A 16,053-nucleotide genomic window follows, 5' to 3' on the forward strand; every position below is an offset into this window, starting at 1 on the left:
ATCTGTGGCAGAGGTTTGAATGTCTTATGATTTGTCCTGCATTTAGGTATCGGACCCCAGAGGATCTGCCACATATTGTCCCTTCTAACTGGAAAAGGGAGGTTTACTGTCATGTGTACACTGAATAATATGAATGAGAGTAAACAGAAATATTAATGAGGCACACAATTAATACATAATTTACTTATGCTGTTAGAAAACCTGTTAAATTTAGAGTAACAAATGAAGTAAAAGTAAGTTTTGTGGAAGTAGAACAAGGATTTTTTTTTAGAAATGGAATTCACTGATTTTAATTTGTTTATATGCTTGACAAAGTATTTTATTGAAGGAGATGCTTATGCAATTTATTATGTTAATTTCTAATTGTAGTGTGGTTGATAAATGCAACTGTTAAAAAGGCTGTTGAATACATCCAGATGTGTCTAACTGTGGTCTTACTAGTGGACATACTGTAAGAGGTTCCTGAGAAAGGTTTGTAGTGTTAGGCCCTCGTTTTTGTCTTCAGGTTCACATTTACTCTTCTTACTCTCCATTAATAGGTAGCATAGATCAGTCAGTGTTAAAGGAGTTGCCTCCTGAGCTCCTGGCAGAAATTGAATCCACCATGCCACTTTGTGAACGTGTGAAAATGAACAAGCGCAAACGTAGCACAGTTAATGAGAAACCAAAATATGCTGAAATCAGTTCTGATGAAGACAATGACAGTGAAGAAGCTTTTGAATGTAAGTAGTACACTGTTCTGTTCCTACTGCTAAAGAAAGCTAGTGTTTTGCTTTTACAAAAACACTTTTTTTAAGCTGGCTACACTAAAAACATACAAAAACAAGTTTGCTGTCTCAGCGGCTACTACTTGGCCAAGAACCCTTTTTTTCATTTAAAAGAAAAATTACTTGATTTAAATTTGCCACTCAAGATGAAAAGCAGCTAGTTATTAAATTTTTTTCTAGTTACCTTGTAGGAAGCTGCTGATTAGATTTTTTTTTTTCCAGTTATGCTAATTGAACATTTTTAACCAGTCATTTTAAGGAAAATACTCTTTAAAGCAGCACAGAAAACTTAAATACAAAAGTATGCAAAAAAACCCCATACAACCTTTCAGTAAATACATTTTAAATTAATCTTAGTTATATTGATAAGAAAAGTGAAGAATCCCCTCTTGAATTTTTCTGACATTATAAATTGAGACTCTTAATTGCCCTGATGTTTCTTAAAATATTTCTTCTTCTAGCAGATTGAAAAACTGGAATTGTTACTCATGGGTTCTTAAAATACCACTTGCTGATAACAATGATCTTGAATTAACTGTTTTCAAGGGGAGAGGGCAAGCTTGTAGTTAAAATTTTGCTGTGCAGTGGGATAAAGTTCTTAAGGGTCAAAAAAATGTCATGTGCCCCTAAGTTAGTAAGGAATTTTCTACTTGCTAATAAGAGCATGATTAGTTTGTGGTAGTTCAGTAAGCCAGCACTGCGAAGAAGACTGTTAAAACCAAGTGAGTCAGTTCAGTATGAGTTAACATCTTGGCTGTGTAAACTGTGCAGAGGTGAAGGATAAGTGTCTATTGCTGTGAACCTGAGATGGCATCTTGCTGATAATTATTTTGTTCCCCAAGTTTAGAATATTTCCACCTTTGCATATATAAACATTTTACTGAGCTTTTATAAAACACAGAGGTTTGCTTTTTAGTCTTTCTGAGTGTCCAAAAGGGAGATATTTGTTTGTTCAGCTTTTCACTAACTTCCAAGTTCTCATCCAACAGACATACAGTACATATACACAAATGCACTTAAAAATTTTAGTAGCTACACTTCTCATTTTCATCAGAGGCAGCAAATAGTGTCCTTTTGGTTTTTTGTTTGTTTGTTTTTAATAATAATTATATTACTAAAATCTAATAATGCTGCAATGAGTGTGAGATCATGAAGTAGTTTGTGATCAGCCTTGGTTTTTGGCAAAGGATTAATGATGATTAGCTTCATTCAGGATTATATGTTCTCTGTTTACTGTATTTTATCACCTATTTATGATGTTAATAATATGGAACAGTGAATTAAAAAACAAGTAAATAAAAACTCTAAGTTGGTTGGGAATGGAGAGAATTGTCAATTTCAGATGCCTTTATCTGTTAGCCATCTATTAGTGGCTGCTGAAATTCTTAAATACAAAGTAAAACACATGGAAGAAAACTTCACAGTAATTGTATTCTTTAAGGAAATCTAAATTTACTACATCCATTCAAGCTATATTCAAGGCCATCATTCTAAACAATTCTGTGAGGACATATTCCTTAAAAATAATTATTTCTCAAAGATACAGTTGAACTGAATTGACTAAAAATGAGACAAAATGATTAAAAGAATGAAAGATTTCTGAGAACACAACAGTTTTTTATTGCTAAAAATATATATTTCATATTTCTTATTATATAAAATTAATAAAACTCTTTAATATTACTTAAATGTTTAATCAATTTTATCTACATCAAAATAAATTTTGTAGAGCAATCATGTTCATCTGAACTGCTTTGCAGAGCCAGCACAACTGTAGCACTTTCTGTTTTGTCATGCAGCGTTGTTAAAATGGTCAATTTTAAATTCTTCTCGAAAGCAATACTGGAAGTTGCTTATCTCATGGAGATGTAGCTGGGATCAGAATTCATCCTACAGACTTAAATTGGTGCTGAAGATTTGATAACTGTGGAGATGGATGTCATCTGCCTCCACAAAATACTGTCTCATGGGAAAAAAGAATCAGTTAAGATGTGTAACCTCTTTTCCCATAAAACACTTTCTTCTCCAAAATGCTCACTCCACGTACCAAGGAGGGCCCTCCACTTCTTTAGTCACAGTTAATTCACAAACATTTTAGACAGTGCGGGTAGATCACACATCCTGAACATGATTGTGCTGTCTCTAGAAGCAAGTCTGATCCAGAAGCAGTACAGCCCAAAGCCTGAACTCACTTAGTATCTTAAATATTAGGACCACCTCTGTGCAAAAGTTTTGTACTGCTTCTTCAGAGCATTAGTATCGCCTCAGTTTGAATGTTGTTGTGGTGGGCTTTTTAAAATATTATTTCTGAGCTGATTATTTACTGTATCCTGGTATGCTTCTTGTGCTTCTCAGTAAAACTTGGGTTGTGGAGAGAACTTGTCAATTCAGTTCCAGGCCTGTATAAATTCTGGAAGTCGTTTTGCTCAGAAATGACAGTATACAGTAGTATAAACAACAACTGTATGCAGTCATACCTCTCTAAACTTCAGAGACACACAAATGTCACATGCAGGCTCACAAGCATGAACTCTGCTAGGCTAGAATGATATGTTTTGGAGCTGTTTTGATTCTCACAGCACAATCTGTGTAAGGCATCTTTTCCCAGCCCAGTTCTCCTGTTATATTAGATAAAGGAGAGCTAACTGATTTCATGGATGAAGCCACTTCCTCCACCGTTTCCCATTATGTGTTAGTACCCTCTCCCTCAAGACACAAGATTTACTTTAAAAATAATACAGAATACTCCATTCCACTTCCCAAATAGTTTCCATCAAATCTCTGTTTCTATATAGAATATTTATCCCCATTTCTTCAACATCTACTCTGCTAGGATTTTTAGTCCTGACCGAAAAGTAGTCATAATAACCTATTATAGTACTTGGTATCTGGCCCAGAATTGTGACTCCAGCTTTCTCCTATATACTGAATTTTCTGCAATCTGTATCAAGACAAAATTTTAGTTGTCTTGGCAAAACAGAATGTCTTTAAATAACTAGATTGCCAAGTGTAATTGGAACTTGCTGTGTTAGATGGCCAAAGCAATCACTCAGTTGGAATATGGATACCCAGTTTTAGTCATTCAGTGTTCTTTTATGAAAGAATGAAACTTTTTATTTGTTCCACGTTCCTTGCCTTACTTAAAAGGACAAATGCCCTACAAATTTGTATTTTTAGATGTTTCCTGGTGTCTTTGCAAGTTTCAGGAACAATTTGCAAGTAATTCAAAATAATTGATTAGAGTACTAGCATAACAGAATTTTATATTGTAGTTTTAGGGTATCTTATGTTTTCAATAATAGCTGGTGTTTAATTTGCAAATAATAGAATAAATTAAGTTGGAAAAGACCTTTAAGATCCAAACGTAAACCTAACACTACAAAGTCCCCACTAAATCATGTCCCTAAGCACCACACCTATGTGCCTTTTCATTGTTTAAAAATATTTTAATTTTGAGCTATTAAAAGTAGAATTTTTTTATCTATAATTAAAGTCCATTTCATTTTTAGCTTCACGTAAAAGACATAAAAAGGATAGAGATGAAGCCTGGGAGTATGAAGAACATGACAGAAGAAGTTCTGGTGACCACAGGAGAAGTGGCCATTACCATGAAGGAAGGAGGACTTCGGGTAGTGGCCGGTACCGCAATCGCAGTCCTGATGACTCTGACATGGATGATTATTCTCCTCCCCCTAGTCTCAGTGATGGTAACTAATAATTATTAAAGTTGAATTTTATACAATAATATTACTGCGTTTTTAAAGATATGCTAAACATCTTAAATTAATATCCAGTATTGAGCACGAGTGTAAGATATGTAAATAATCCTTTATTTTCCCTTTGAGATTATTTCTTTCACTCTTTATTCTCTTAATTAGTGGCTAGAAAAATGAAGAAGAAAGAAAAACAAAAGAAGAGGAAAGCTTATGAACCTAAACTAACACCTGAAGGTAATTTTAGAAGATCTATTTACTGCAGTTCAGTTTGTGGTTTTTTTGTATGTAAAATAATTATTTATAAATTTCTTTTTTCACCAGAAATGATGGATTCTTCAACTTTCAAAAGGTTTACTGCTTCGATAGAGAATATTTTGGAAAATTTAGAAGACATGGATTTTACAGCTTTTGGTAATATGTCAAACTTTCAAAATTCTTTCCCCAATTAGAAAAATAAGAAACACCAACAAATTTATATGAAGTATTTTCTAACTTTCTTCTTGGTTGTTTAATTGCCTGAATTACATATTAGGGCATACTGTGTTTATATGGCTTCCATCCTGGAGTCATTGCCTTCACCTGTTCAGTTTCACTTACTGATGCACAAAGAAGATCCTCTTTCCCTCTCCCTGCAGAATCCAAAAGGAACATAAATTGTGAGACAAGTAGTAGTCCCCTGGTCGTCTTTCGGTAGTCACTAGGTTGTTATCTTCTGTGAAACATATCTTTGAAAACAACACCAATATAAGATGTTTCTCATGATAGTAGTGTCTGAGACACATAATTTTGCATCTGCTGTGGCCGTTGTTAACAGAGCTTGAATATTCAATTAAAGCATCAGAGTCCTTGTGCATTTTTTACTGAGGCTCTGAATCACTGTATGCTCCTTACATAAAGTACTGGAAAACCAGCCAGCTTAGCCCAAGTGTCTGAGGATGTAGTGCAGGTTTACCAAGATGACTTTCTAAAGAGCTGGATAATAGAGTATTCAATAATTTTTTTCCTGCCACCTTCGTCACAGGATTAGAACAAGATCAGAACACAAAGATTATAACAAGAACAAATCACTATTAAAACAATAGTATACAAAGCCTTGGACTTAACTGTGAAGTCATTGAGTCTTTCTGTTTATGGTAATATAGTATCATGGGGTGGTTGTAAGGGTAAATAAAATTAAGAAATAGTATATCCCAAGGGACTTGATTTCATACATGTTTTTCATGTGTTGCCTCCCCCAGATTTGAACTTCAAGTTAAAGACCACAACCTTTTAATATTTGTTTTACTGAAATCAGTGATAGCACAGGAGCTGCTGCTGGGGTTTTCTATATAAAAAAAAATTAGCTTATGACTTTCAGAAATGGGTGACTCAGGTTGTTAAGTGATACTTCAGAACCAGTCATATTTAACAAGTAGTTATTGTTTTAATACAACTAAAAGTTGGTATTGGTCAGCATTAGATATAACTATTAGGTGCTAACTATTTGGAACTATTTAGATGCTAGCTATTTTGAAAATCAGTTCTTTTTCTTTGGTAGGCTTTTTCATATCAGCTGAAAAATACTTATTTCTTTGAAGTCTAATTAATATATGACTGATAAGTTGTTTGTTTGTTTGTTTGTTTGCTTTGCTTTTTTTTAAAGGGGATGATGATGAGATTCCACAGGAATTGCTTCTGGGGAAACATCAGCTTAGTGAGTTGGGTAGTGAATCTGCAAAAATCAAGGCAATGGGGATTATGGACAAGGTAAATCTCCATAGTATTTAACTCTTTTTTAATATATAATTTCTGATAAACGTACAAAAACTTACGTCCACCGTGGTAACATTTCACCCTTCTCACCTGTGCAAGCGACAGATACTGTGAAGAACTGTTCTTCTTCTGATTTCTGAAGTGTTTAAATTGTTGTTACATCTTACTATGTTACATGTTACTAGCTCTGAAGCTGAGACTTTTTTGTGAATGTTTATTTGCCATTCTTCTTGAACTCAGGTGAAGGGAACTTTGTGTTGCTGTAAAATTTTAGTATCACAGCTGTAGAAATTATATTATTGCTTTCCTTACATTCCTGGCACTCTTGGCTCACACATTTCTTCCTGCTCATGACCACTTAATAGGTTTGTGAAGTGTCTGTGATGCCCTTTATTATAAAAGTCACTCTGAAAGGTTTTCCTTAATCCAGAATTAAGGTATTCTTCCTGAACTTTTCTTCAGTCTCCCCTACCTCCCTTTGTAGAGTGTTGTCACCCTGATTTTTTGTCTTTTCCTGATGATTCTCACTGTTGACATGTGTTTGATACTTTTCACACATAAATGCATACATAAGTACATACCAACATACATCAATACAGTCAGCATTCTTTTGCTTCTGAAGAAGGCCAAGAGTAACTGGATGAATGAAATCGGTTCATAACTATGCAACATTATTGATCATTTAACCATTTAATCAAGATACACCATTTAAAATCTATTTCTATGGATTTTGTGGGTTGAAAATGTGGTTTGATTGCAATCTTAGAATACATTTCACCTACTTGAGTTGTATTACCAGCATTGTCAGTTCTGCTGTGTCAGAAACCACAGAAATCAAGATCCAATCCTTACCTCAAATCACATATAATTCAAGCATTTCAGATTATCTTAAATTCTGTCCTTCTTCCATGAACATGAATTGCTTTTCAGCAATTTGGAAGCCTTATATTCCTGCTGTTGTTTAATTGTTTCTTTTCATTTTTTTAGCTGTCAACAGATAAAACAGTAAAAGTCCTGAATATTTTGGAGAAAAATATTCAAGATGGATCAAAGCTTTCTACATTACTTAACCATGTGAGTTTCAAATTACATAATTTCACAACATTATATAGAATGCTTTTCTTCACTTGAGTCTTATCTTAGTGATAGTTTCAAATACTCTCTGTATGTGCAAAAGGAATTTCTTATATAATATGTATGTGATTGAGATTGTCAAATTTTAAGACTTAAAGTAAAATTCAATTGACTAACTTTTTTCAGTACCAAACACGTTTTACTACAGTACTGATAAATAAGAGGTGTATTTGGAGCAAGTGAGTTTTCTTTTGTTTTAATGTTAAATATTACAGTTTCATCCTGAAAATTCTCATGGTAACTGGTGTAATTTGCACCACTGGACATTTTGTTGCTACTTTGCTACATGTCCATAAAACATCCCTTAAACAATGAAGCAAGTATTACTGCTTTCACATAAAACATATTCTTAGCCTGAGCATAATTGCTTTTCTTAGATCTGCTCTTACACTGCAAATTTAAAGTTATCAATTTAAGCAAATTTAATATGAATGTTAAGATGTTGGGGGATTTTCCTGACATACCTAAAACTACATGGAAATTTGGAGTTTTCATAAGGTTGATATGGGCTACTTCACGTTTCATACATTTCTTTGTGTCTACATTTTCTGGTCAAAACTGTATTCTAACAAGAGTAGAGTTCTTGAATTTTATGGAAAAACCTCTTGATCTGCAGACATGGAGACTATATTGAAAAGGAAGAATTTAAATCAGATGAAGACTAGAGATGTATTTGTACCTAAATACTTTAATCTAGATTGCTTATATGGTTCTCAAAGTTTTAATGTATGGTTCTGAATGTCTTTGTAATACAAAAACTAAGCGAAAGGAAGGTTATGGTTTACCTGCTCTACTTCCCTGTGAGTATGTCTTAATGATAATGCTTTTAAAGTTACATTTTTCTTATAGTTTGTCGTAGAAAACTCAAGATTCTTAAGAAGTTACTGAAATTGTCCAATATTCAAATTCAGAAACAAAGTTTTGATTTAAAAAAAAAGCAATCTTCAGCCAAATAAGTTTTAGGTATTTCTTAAAAAACTATGAAAAATTATTGAAACCATTACAGGAAAGAAAGCCTCTGCTAAGGAGTAATCTTACTTCTTTTACAGTGGTGGTATACTGTGTCCATGTCAGGATGTGTTTCAGAGGCAGAATGCACTTGGAAATTAGTTCTGTTTCTGTTAGGATTAATGGCCAAAAAGAAAACATAAAATATTTAAATCTGCCTTTTTTTTTTTCTTACACAGCCTTACCTGTTTAAGGAACAAAGTACTTAAAGACTTACGTACTTACTGTTATTACAATATTAAAGTAGTGCTGGGCGATCATAATTAACCTCATGGGGTTTTTTGTAACTTGTACAATACAGAAATATGGATATTCTGTACCCTGTTCTAAATCTAAATGGATGTATTTGATAAGATATGTTTTAAATCTGTTCATAATAGATGGGTTACCTATGAAGTGGAGGAAGTTGTGTACTTAAAAATTTCATGTGACTTGTGACAAGTCTGTGTAAGAATTCCCCCTAGTGGCAAAAATTAGACTGATGAAAGCAGCAACTCGTGTGCATAGACCACTAAAATAAATGAAAGGTAAATGAGTTTAGGTTTTGGTTAAGGTGCATTGGTGTTAAGTAGTGTGGTTTCTCACTGTGCTTATAGTGCTTCCCACTGATACACAGAAAGCAGAAGAACACAGGGAGACTTGGAAGACTTGTAATTTAGGGAGACACATTACAAACATGTGATAAACAAATAGTTGATTTCTAAAACTATTTTTGTATCTGAAAGGAAACAACATTTTATAGTGTATGTATGAAGGTTTATTAAAGTAATGTTATCTTGGTAAGGAGAAAAATTTGAAAGAAAAATCTTGTTCACACTACTGTGTTTTTCTTGCCTGTTACAGAACAATGACACTGAAGATGAAGAGAGATTATGGAGAGATCTTATTATGGAAAGAGTGACAAAATCTGCTGATGCTTGTCTTACTGCTGTCAATATTATGACATCACCAAATATGCCTAAAGCTGTATATATTGAGGATGTAATAGAGAGAGTCATTCAATACACCAAATTTCATTTGCAGAACACTCTCTATCCTCAGTATGACCCTGTGTATAGAGTGGATCCTCATGGAGGTTAGTATCCTAAGAAATTCTAAAAAATCTTTCCACATTTAAAAATAAATATATAAATAAATAAAAACAACTAACAAACAAAGAAAACCCCTGATCTACTCTGTGATGATACAAGTGATATGACTTCCTGGAATAAGATTTTTATATGCAACTCTTATACTAGTAGTTCTTCCATATCATAACATCCTAGAAATGCTTTGAATCAGACTGAGGAGGGTGAAATGCAGACTAAAAAAGCCATGAATGAAACACATCTTTTAGTCAAACAACATGTTAGTTTACTGCAATAATGTGAATGTAGCCAAAGTAGTTAGACTGCAGGACTTAGAAGTTTCTCTGAAGGTTCAGCTTCATTATATATTTATTATACATAGGAAGAAGTAATCTTATAGTTATAATCCCTGTGTGTATGATTTTTTTCAGTGAAAACTGTTTATCATAGAATGTTTCATTGTTGTATGTATACCTTTTGGTACAAGTGTCCAAGAAACTTTTAAAAAATCTTGGATCCAGAATTTTAAAGCAATTACGAATAATTAGTATCACTTGAAATTCTTATTTTTCAGTTGATGCTATGCCCTGGTTTTTCTACTACTAGATAGCTTTTCTTATCTTAGCAATTGCCTTCAAAAAGCAGTTGTTTTAGAAAGAGTAATTGAGGAAGATCATCTTTCTTGTATTTGATGTGAAACTCTGAAAAAAATAAAGATACCTTTTATTTTGTAGGTGGTGTTTTAAGTTCAAAAGCAAAACGTGCCAAGTGTTCTACGCACAAGCAGAGAGTTATAGTGATGCTGTATAACAAAGTTTGTGACATCGTCAGCAGCTTATCAGAGTTGCTAGAGATACAGCTCCTTACTGATACTACCATTCTTCAGGTAAGTTTATTAGAATTTCCACCTGAGAACGTTTTGCTTTTTCTAGAGAGACTGTAAAGTATAATCATCTAAGTGACATGAAGTATGACATCAGCACAAACTTTTGAATTCTTAATGTCAGAGTGATGTCACACATTTTGTTGTGTAGAAGAGAATTAGCAGAAGAGCATTCAGTGATGAAATCTTTAATGGCTTTTTCTGTACACAGGAAAATTTAACTTTATTATTTTCAAATATAGAATCATAGAATCATTCAGGTTGAAAAAGACCCTTATGATCATCAAGTCCAACCATAAACAATACATAGCCAAGTCCATCACTAAACCATATCCCTACATGCATACATATTTTTTAAATATCTCCAGGGTTGGTGACTCAACCACTTCCCTGGGCAGCCTGTGCCCATGATTGACAAGTTTTTCAGTGAAAAATTTCCTAATACCCAATCTAAACCTCCTCTGGCACAACTTGAGGTCATTTCTCCTCAGCCTATCACTGTTACGTGGGAGAAGAAACCAACCAACCTCCTTTCAGGTAGTTGTAGAGAGCAATAACTTTTTTCCCTGCCTCCTTTTCTCCGGACTCAAGGACTTCAGTTTCCTCAATCACTGCTCACAGCACTGGTTGTCCATTCTTTTGTAACTGTATTTGCAAATAATATAAGTATCTTGCTGAATACCTTTCCTTCTGAATGAATAACCTACTTGTGAAACTGCAGAGATATCATTTTGCTAGATAAATATACTTAAAATAATTTCTTTCCATTGATAGGTATCATCAATGGGAATAACACCTTTCTTTGTAGAAAATGTCAGTGAACTACAGTTATGTGCCATCAAATTGGTGACGGCAGTAAGTATTTTTTAATTTGTGTTTCGTGTTTCTGTGCTGCTGAGAGTTATTAGGACATTTATTCAGGCTGTATTTTCTCCCTATTAGAGAATTGGAGTTTAGAACAAATGGTATTCTTGCAAACTTTACAGTTCGGTATCATAATCAAGAAACAGTATTAAATCTTCCTGAGCTGCCATTATATGCAAAGTACTCTATAGGAAAAATAACCCCCCTTGAGCAAGGAAATTCTTAATTTGGTTATGTTGTTGAAAGTGTAAACACAAACCCCTTCCTCTTACATGCCCTTTCCGGTCTTAAGTAACTTTAGCAACATGTTTTTCCTTATTTTCCTTTGGAATAAGTTACAAAGCTAGTAGGATACTGTTATGTAATAGAAGAAATTATTTTCCTAGGAAGAGGCTACGTGAAATATTCATGGGGCACATAAAATATTTCAATAAAAATGCAGCACAGCACAAATGTACTTGTTGAAGTGGGCGTTTTCCATCTTTGTAAATATGGTGTATACTCCACTATTTTCGTAAACAAAAGGAGAGGCAAACTCTGCAGTGTTACAAAATGAAAGAGTATTTCATGTCAAGCAGGCATTAAAGCTTAGGATATGAAGTAAAACATTTCTCAAATGTGCCCTGCAATCATCTGCAATTTATGTTGCCATGGAGTTTTGCTCTGTACCAGAGTCTGAAAGCTTAGTATTACACTGTTTGACTTTCTTATACAGTACATTCTACCACTGACTGAAAAATTTAAAATAGAAGAGATTCTAATAGCTATTACACATTTACATTTTTTAAAGATTTGCAAAAATCTGTATTTGGTAAAAGTTTTGATGTATTTCATAAAGACATACTTGCTTTGAAAAAAGCATTAAAAACAAGGTATGCATTACTTATAATCTGTAAGTGTGAAGTGTGTGTTTCTATGTAATTTTTAATAAGATATTTAACTAGTAATGTAAATGTAATTTCCGTTAATGTACAATAATTTTCTGACAATCCTGTAACTTTTAAATAGGTGTTCTCCAGGTATGAAAAACATAGACAATTGATACTTGAAGAAATTTTCACTTCCCTTGCAAGACTACCAACAAGCAAGAGAAGTTTGAGAAACTTCAGGTAATTTCTGACATAGATTAGTAACTTGTACACAGTAGCATTTACACTTTTGTACTGTTTTAGGCCTCAATATTAACTCTTGTGTTAAAAATCTGCAACTCCACCAGCTGAGCTTTGTTAAAGGTTGATGTGAGAGCAATTGCATGATAAATGCCTTGTAACTGCCTCACTGTTTCTTATGCCATCATATTTGTGCCTGCTTGTAAAAATAATGGACATATTTTATTAGTTGCTTCATTAAGGATGTAAATGAGTTTAATGTTAGCGTGCATTCAGATATAGAGTCTTTGCCTCTGTATGGAGTTACATAATTTCTTCATAAAAACTTAATAGGAAAATTTTGGCTAGATTTATTTGAGGAAAGACTCAGAGCACTCTTTCCAGGAAGAAAATCATCTAATATTCCTTTGAATTAGTTTCTTTTAAGATCTACTCTGTTCACTTCAACTGTGTTTTGAGCACTTTAGCTAGGTACAAGTGCATCTTCAGAATAGTTGAATAGGTTCAGGCTCAATCTGAGAAAGAATCTGATATGAACTGAATTTTAACTGAATGGGGACACTTCAGATTATTCTGAAACATTTGTTGTTGGGGCTGATTTTTTCTTTTGCTTGCATCCATCTTGCCCCAGTGACAGACAAGGTTTCTGGATTTGCCTGGTCCAGGGTGGATGAGTATATCTAGGAAAAGAAATACACTGAAACTTCCGAAGTTCAATTTGGTGACCCTAATGTTAACATAAGTGCCTATATGTTTTGGCTACAGATATCAGAGAGATATAGCAAGTAGGGAAGTGGTAGAGTAGTACAACTGGTAGACAAGCTCTTTGAATCAGGATCTGTACCAGAAGGAAGACACCAGCTCAAAACTGCAATGACAACACTGTTCATCTGTAGAGTCCTAACTCTGCTCTGTTAAAGGGTATTTTCTGCCAGTGGCTGCAGTCATGAAGGGTACAGCTTACACAAAATTTGATGTGAAAAGTTTTTCTCTCTAAGTACTCAAAGATATATTTGTAAAGACAATAATTGTTGTAGGCTCACTTTGTATTCGATATTTTTGGGAGAATGAGATCAGGGATCGTGACCTTTTCCTATTGTTTAAGGTAGCAGTAGGTGGTGGTGTTTTATGTATGACTAGTAACACCATACTATTTCTCAGGTTATATCATGGGAGAAATGTGGAGCATATTTATACTGGTCTTATCAACCTGCAGACACGCTTAAGAGACACTTAAAGACACTTCCATGCTTAAATTCAGTCTGTCATGCTACCTTAGATTATCATAGGTGTAATAACTCTTGTAGAAGTCAATCCAGGTCATGGTCACTCTTTTCATCTGTTTAAAAGCCCTGCACATTTCACATACAATAAATAACATGCAATTAAAAAAGCAGTTTGGTGTGGGGTTTTGTGTGTTGTGTTGAAATTTAATATGACATAATACATAATAAGACAATTAGTAAGTGCCTTAGTATGTAGGCTCTTGGTTTATTAAATATATGTCTAGATTTTTCAACTGCTGAACTTCACAGATGCTCTGCTAGCCCATCTGTGGGCTGCGTCAGTTCATCTCTTCTGCCTGTTTTTTTTAGACCAAATCTTGTACTGCATAAGAGAGAAGCAAATCACTAGATAAATAGATTCCTAGCTGTGGTAATAATTTTACAAAGATACTATTTGGAAACAGATTTTATTTTTTTTTAATTAGTTTTAGTGTTAATACAATATTTTCTTATTAACAGGTTAAACAGCAGTGACACTGATGGAGAGCCTATGTATATTCAGATGGTGACAGCACTGGTTCTGCAGCTTATTCAGTGTGTGGTGCACTTGCCATCAGCAGAGAAAGATTCTAATTCAGAGGAGGAGTCAAACAAGAAAGTAAGATTTATTCTTTTTTTAAGTCCTTTTGCATTTTGCTTTTGGAATTACTTTGGTAGGTATAATATTCTGTAATGGTGCTCTTGTAATCAATCATGACATTATAATTTTATGACTGCTATAGTTATTTGATGCATGAGCAGTGTTAATCTGGAAATCATATTTCTGTGTATGCTAAAATAATAGAGATGTATCTTCCTATTTTCAGGTGGATCAAGATGTGCTTATTACTAACTCATATGAAACAGCGATGAGAACAGCACAAAACTTCCTTTCTATTTTCCTAAAGAAGTAAGTACTGCCGCATTCTTCAGCCTGTTGAGGAAACCAACTCCAAATAAAGTCTGTCATACCTTAGGACAAATCTGACCACTTTGAATTGCTAAATAAATAATCACAAAGTTGTTTATAACAATATACTTTATAGATATCTTAAGACAGCTATCCATCTGGACAAAGACACATTTTATTTTTTATGGAACAGAAATTTTGTAGAAAGTATTTATACATTTAAGAATCTGTTTGATAGATCAAGTAGGATCAAAGAATCATAGCATGGCTTGGGTTGGAAGGGACCTCATCTAGATCATCTAGTTACACCTTCCACTAGACCAGGTTCCCCAAGCCCCATCCAACCTGATCTTCAACACTTCCAGGGAGAAGGCAGCCCCACCTTTTTTGGGCAACCTGTTCCAGTGTCTCGTCTCCCTCAAATTAAAGAATTTTTTCCTGATGTCTAACTTAAGTCTCTCCTCTTCAAGTTTGAAACCATTTCCCCTTGTCCTCTCAGTACACACCCGTGTAGAAAGCCTAGCACCAGTTTCTGTAGCTCCTCCACCCCCATCCCTCCTCTTTAGATATTGGAAGGTTGCTATAAGGTCACCTCAGAGCCTCCTCTTCTCCAGGCTGAACAACCCCAACTTCTTTATGCTGTCTTCATAGGGGAGGTGCACCAACCCTCTGATCATTTTAGTTGCTTCTCTCTCTACACATTCCAGGAGCTCTGTGTCCTTCCTATGACTCCACAACTGGACCCATTACTCCAGGTGGGGTCTCACAAGAGCAGAATAGAGGGGCAGACACCTCCCTTGACCAGCTGTCTGTGCTCCATTTGGTGCAGCCCAGGACCCACTTCACTTTCTGAGCTGCAAGCACACACTGATGGCTCATGCTGAGCTTCTGGTCCACCACCACTCCCAAGTCTTTCTCCTCAGGGCTGTCTGCAATCCTTTCTCCTCCCAACCTGTATTCATGTGTGGGGTTGCGTCGACTCAGGTGCAGAACCTTGCATTTGGCCCTGTTGAACTTCACGTAGTTTGCATGGGTCCTCTTCTCAAGCCTGTCAAGGTCCCTCTGGATTCCATCCCTTCCCTCCAGTTTATTGACTTCACCACACAGTTTGGTGTCGTCAGCAAACTTGCTGAGCGTGCACTGAATTCCACTGCCCATGTCACTGACAAAGATGTTTAACAGAACAGCACTGGTCTGAGTACTGACTCTTGAGCATTGTTCTGTAGGGGCCCGTTAGTCATCTCAGCCCTGGAAGAGAAGGCTGAGTAAATATTCAGTCACTGAATCCATATTCATACAGCTATCAGAATGACAAAGACACTAAAAACCTAAAAATTATTTTCATTTAGCTAAGTTAGGAATGTTAATAGCTCAACAGGAAGAAAATTATTGTGTACTTGAATAACCAAAGCATATCTAAGAGTAATTCCTAAGGGATTTATTGTGTTTTTACTTTTAGGCCAAAATGCTATTTAATAGCTATCCAGCAGTCCCTCTGGATACTTCTGTTATCATTGAAATAGGGATGCCACATATAAGTGAAAGACCATCAAATATATTATCTTTTGATTTTTTTTT

At 34.7% G+C, this 16,053-nt stretch overlaps 1 protein-coding gene across 7 annotated transcripts in view; it reads left to right on the forward strand.

The window, feature by feature from the left end:
* The window catches only part of NIPBL (NIPBL cohesin loading factor), a 147,700-nt gene that overhangs the window by 107,036 nt on the left and 24,611 nt on the right, over positions 1-16,053 (forward strand). For all 7 annotated transcript variants that reach the window (XM_071730992.1, XM_071730991.1, XM_071730996.1 and 4 more), the window contains 12 exons: positions 540-722; positions 4,277-4,474; positions 4,646-4,717; positions 4,805-4,894; positions 6,126-6,229; positions 7,223-7,309; positions 9,221-9,452; positions 10,179-10,330; positions 11,102-11,182; positions 12,200-12,300; positions 14,046-14,184; positions 14,393-14,475. In XM_071730992.1, the coding sequence (XP_071587093.1) occupies positions 540-722; positions 4,277-4,474; positions 4,646-4,717; positions 4,805-4,894; positions 6,126-6,229; positions 7,223-7,309; positions 9,221-9,452; positions 10,179-10,330; positions 11,102-11,182; positions 12,200-12,300; positions 14,046-14,184; positions 14,393-14,475 (1,522 nt within the window). The remainder of the gene's footprint in view (positions 1-539; positions 723-4,276; positions 4,475-4,645; positions 4,718-4,804; positions 4,895-6,125; positions 6,230-7,222; positions 7,310-9,220; positions 9,453-10,178; positions 10,331-11,101; positions 11,183-12,199; positions 12,301-14,045; positions 14,185-14,392; positions 14,476-16,053) is intronic.

The sequence above is a fragment of the Heliangelus exortis genome, chromosome Z (assembly GCF_036169615.1).
Source record: "Heliangelus exortis chromosome Z, bHelExo1.hap1, whole genome shotgun sequence".
In the NCBI taxonomy this organism is placed as follows: domain Eukaryota; kingdom Metazoa; phylum Chordata; class Aves; order Apodiformes; family Trochilidae; genus Heliangelus; species Heliangelus exortis.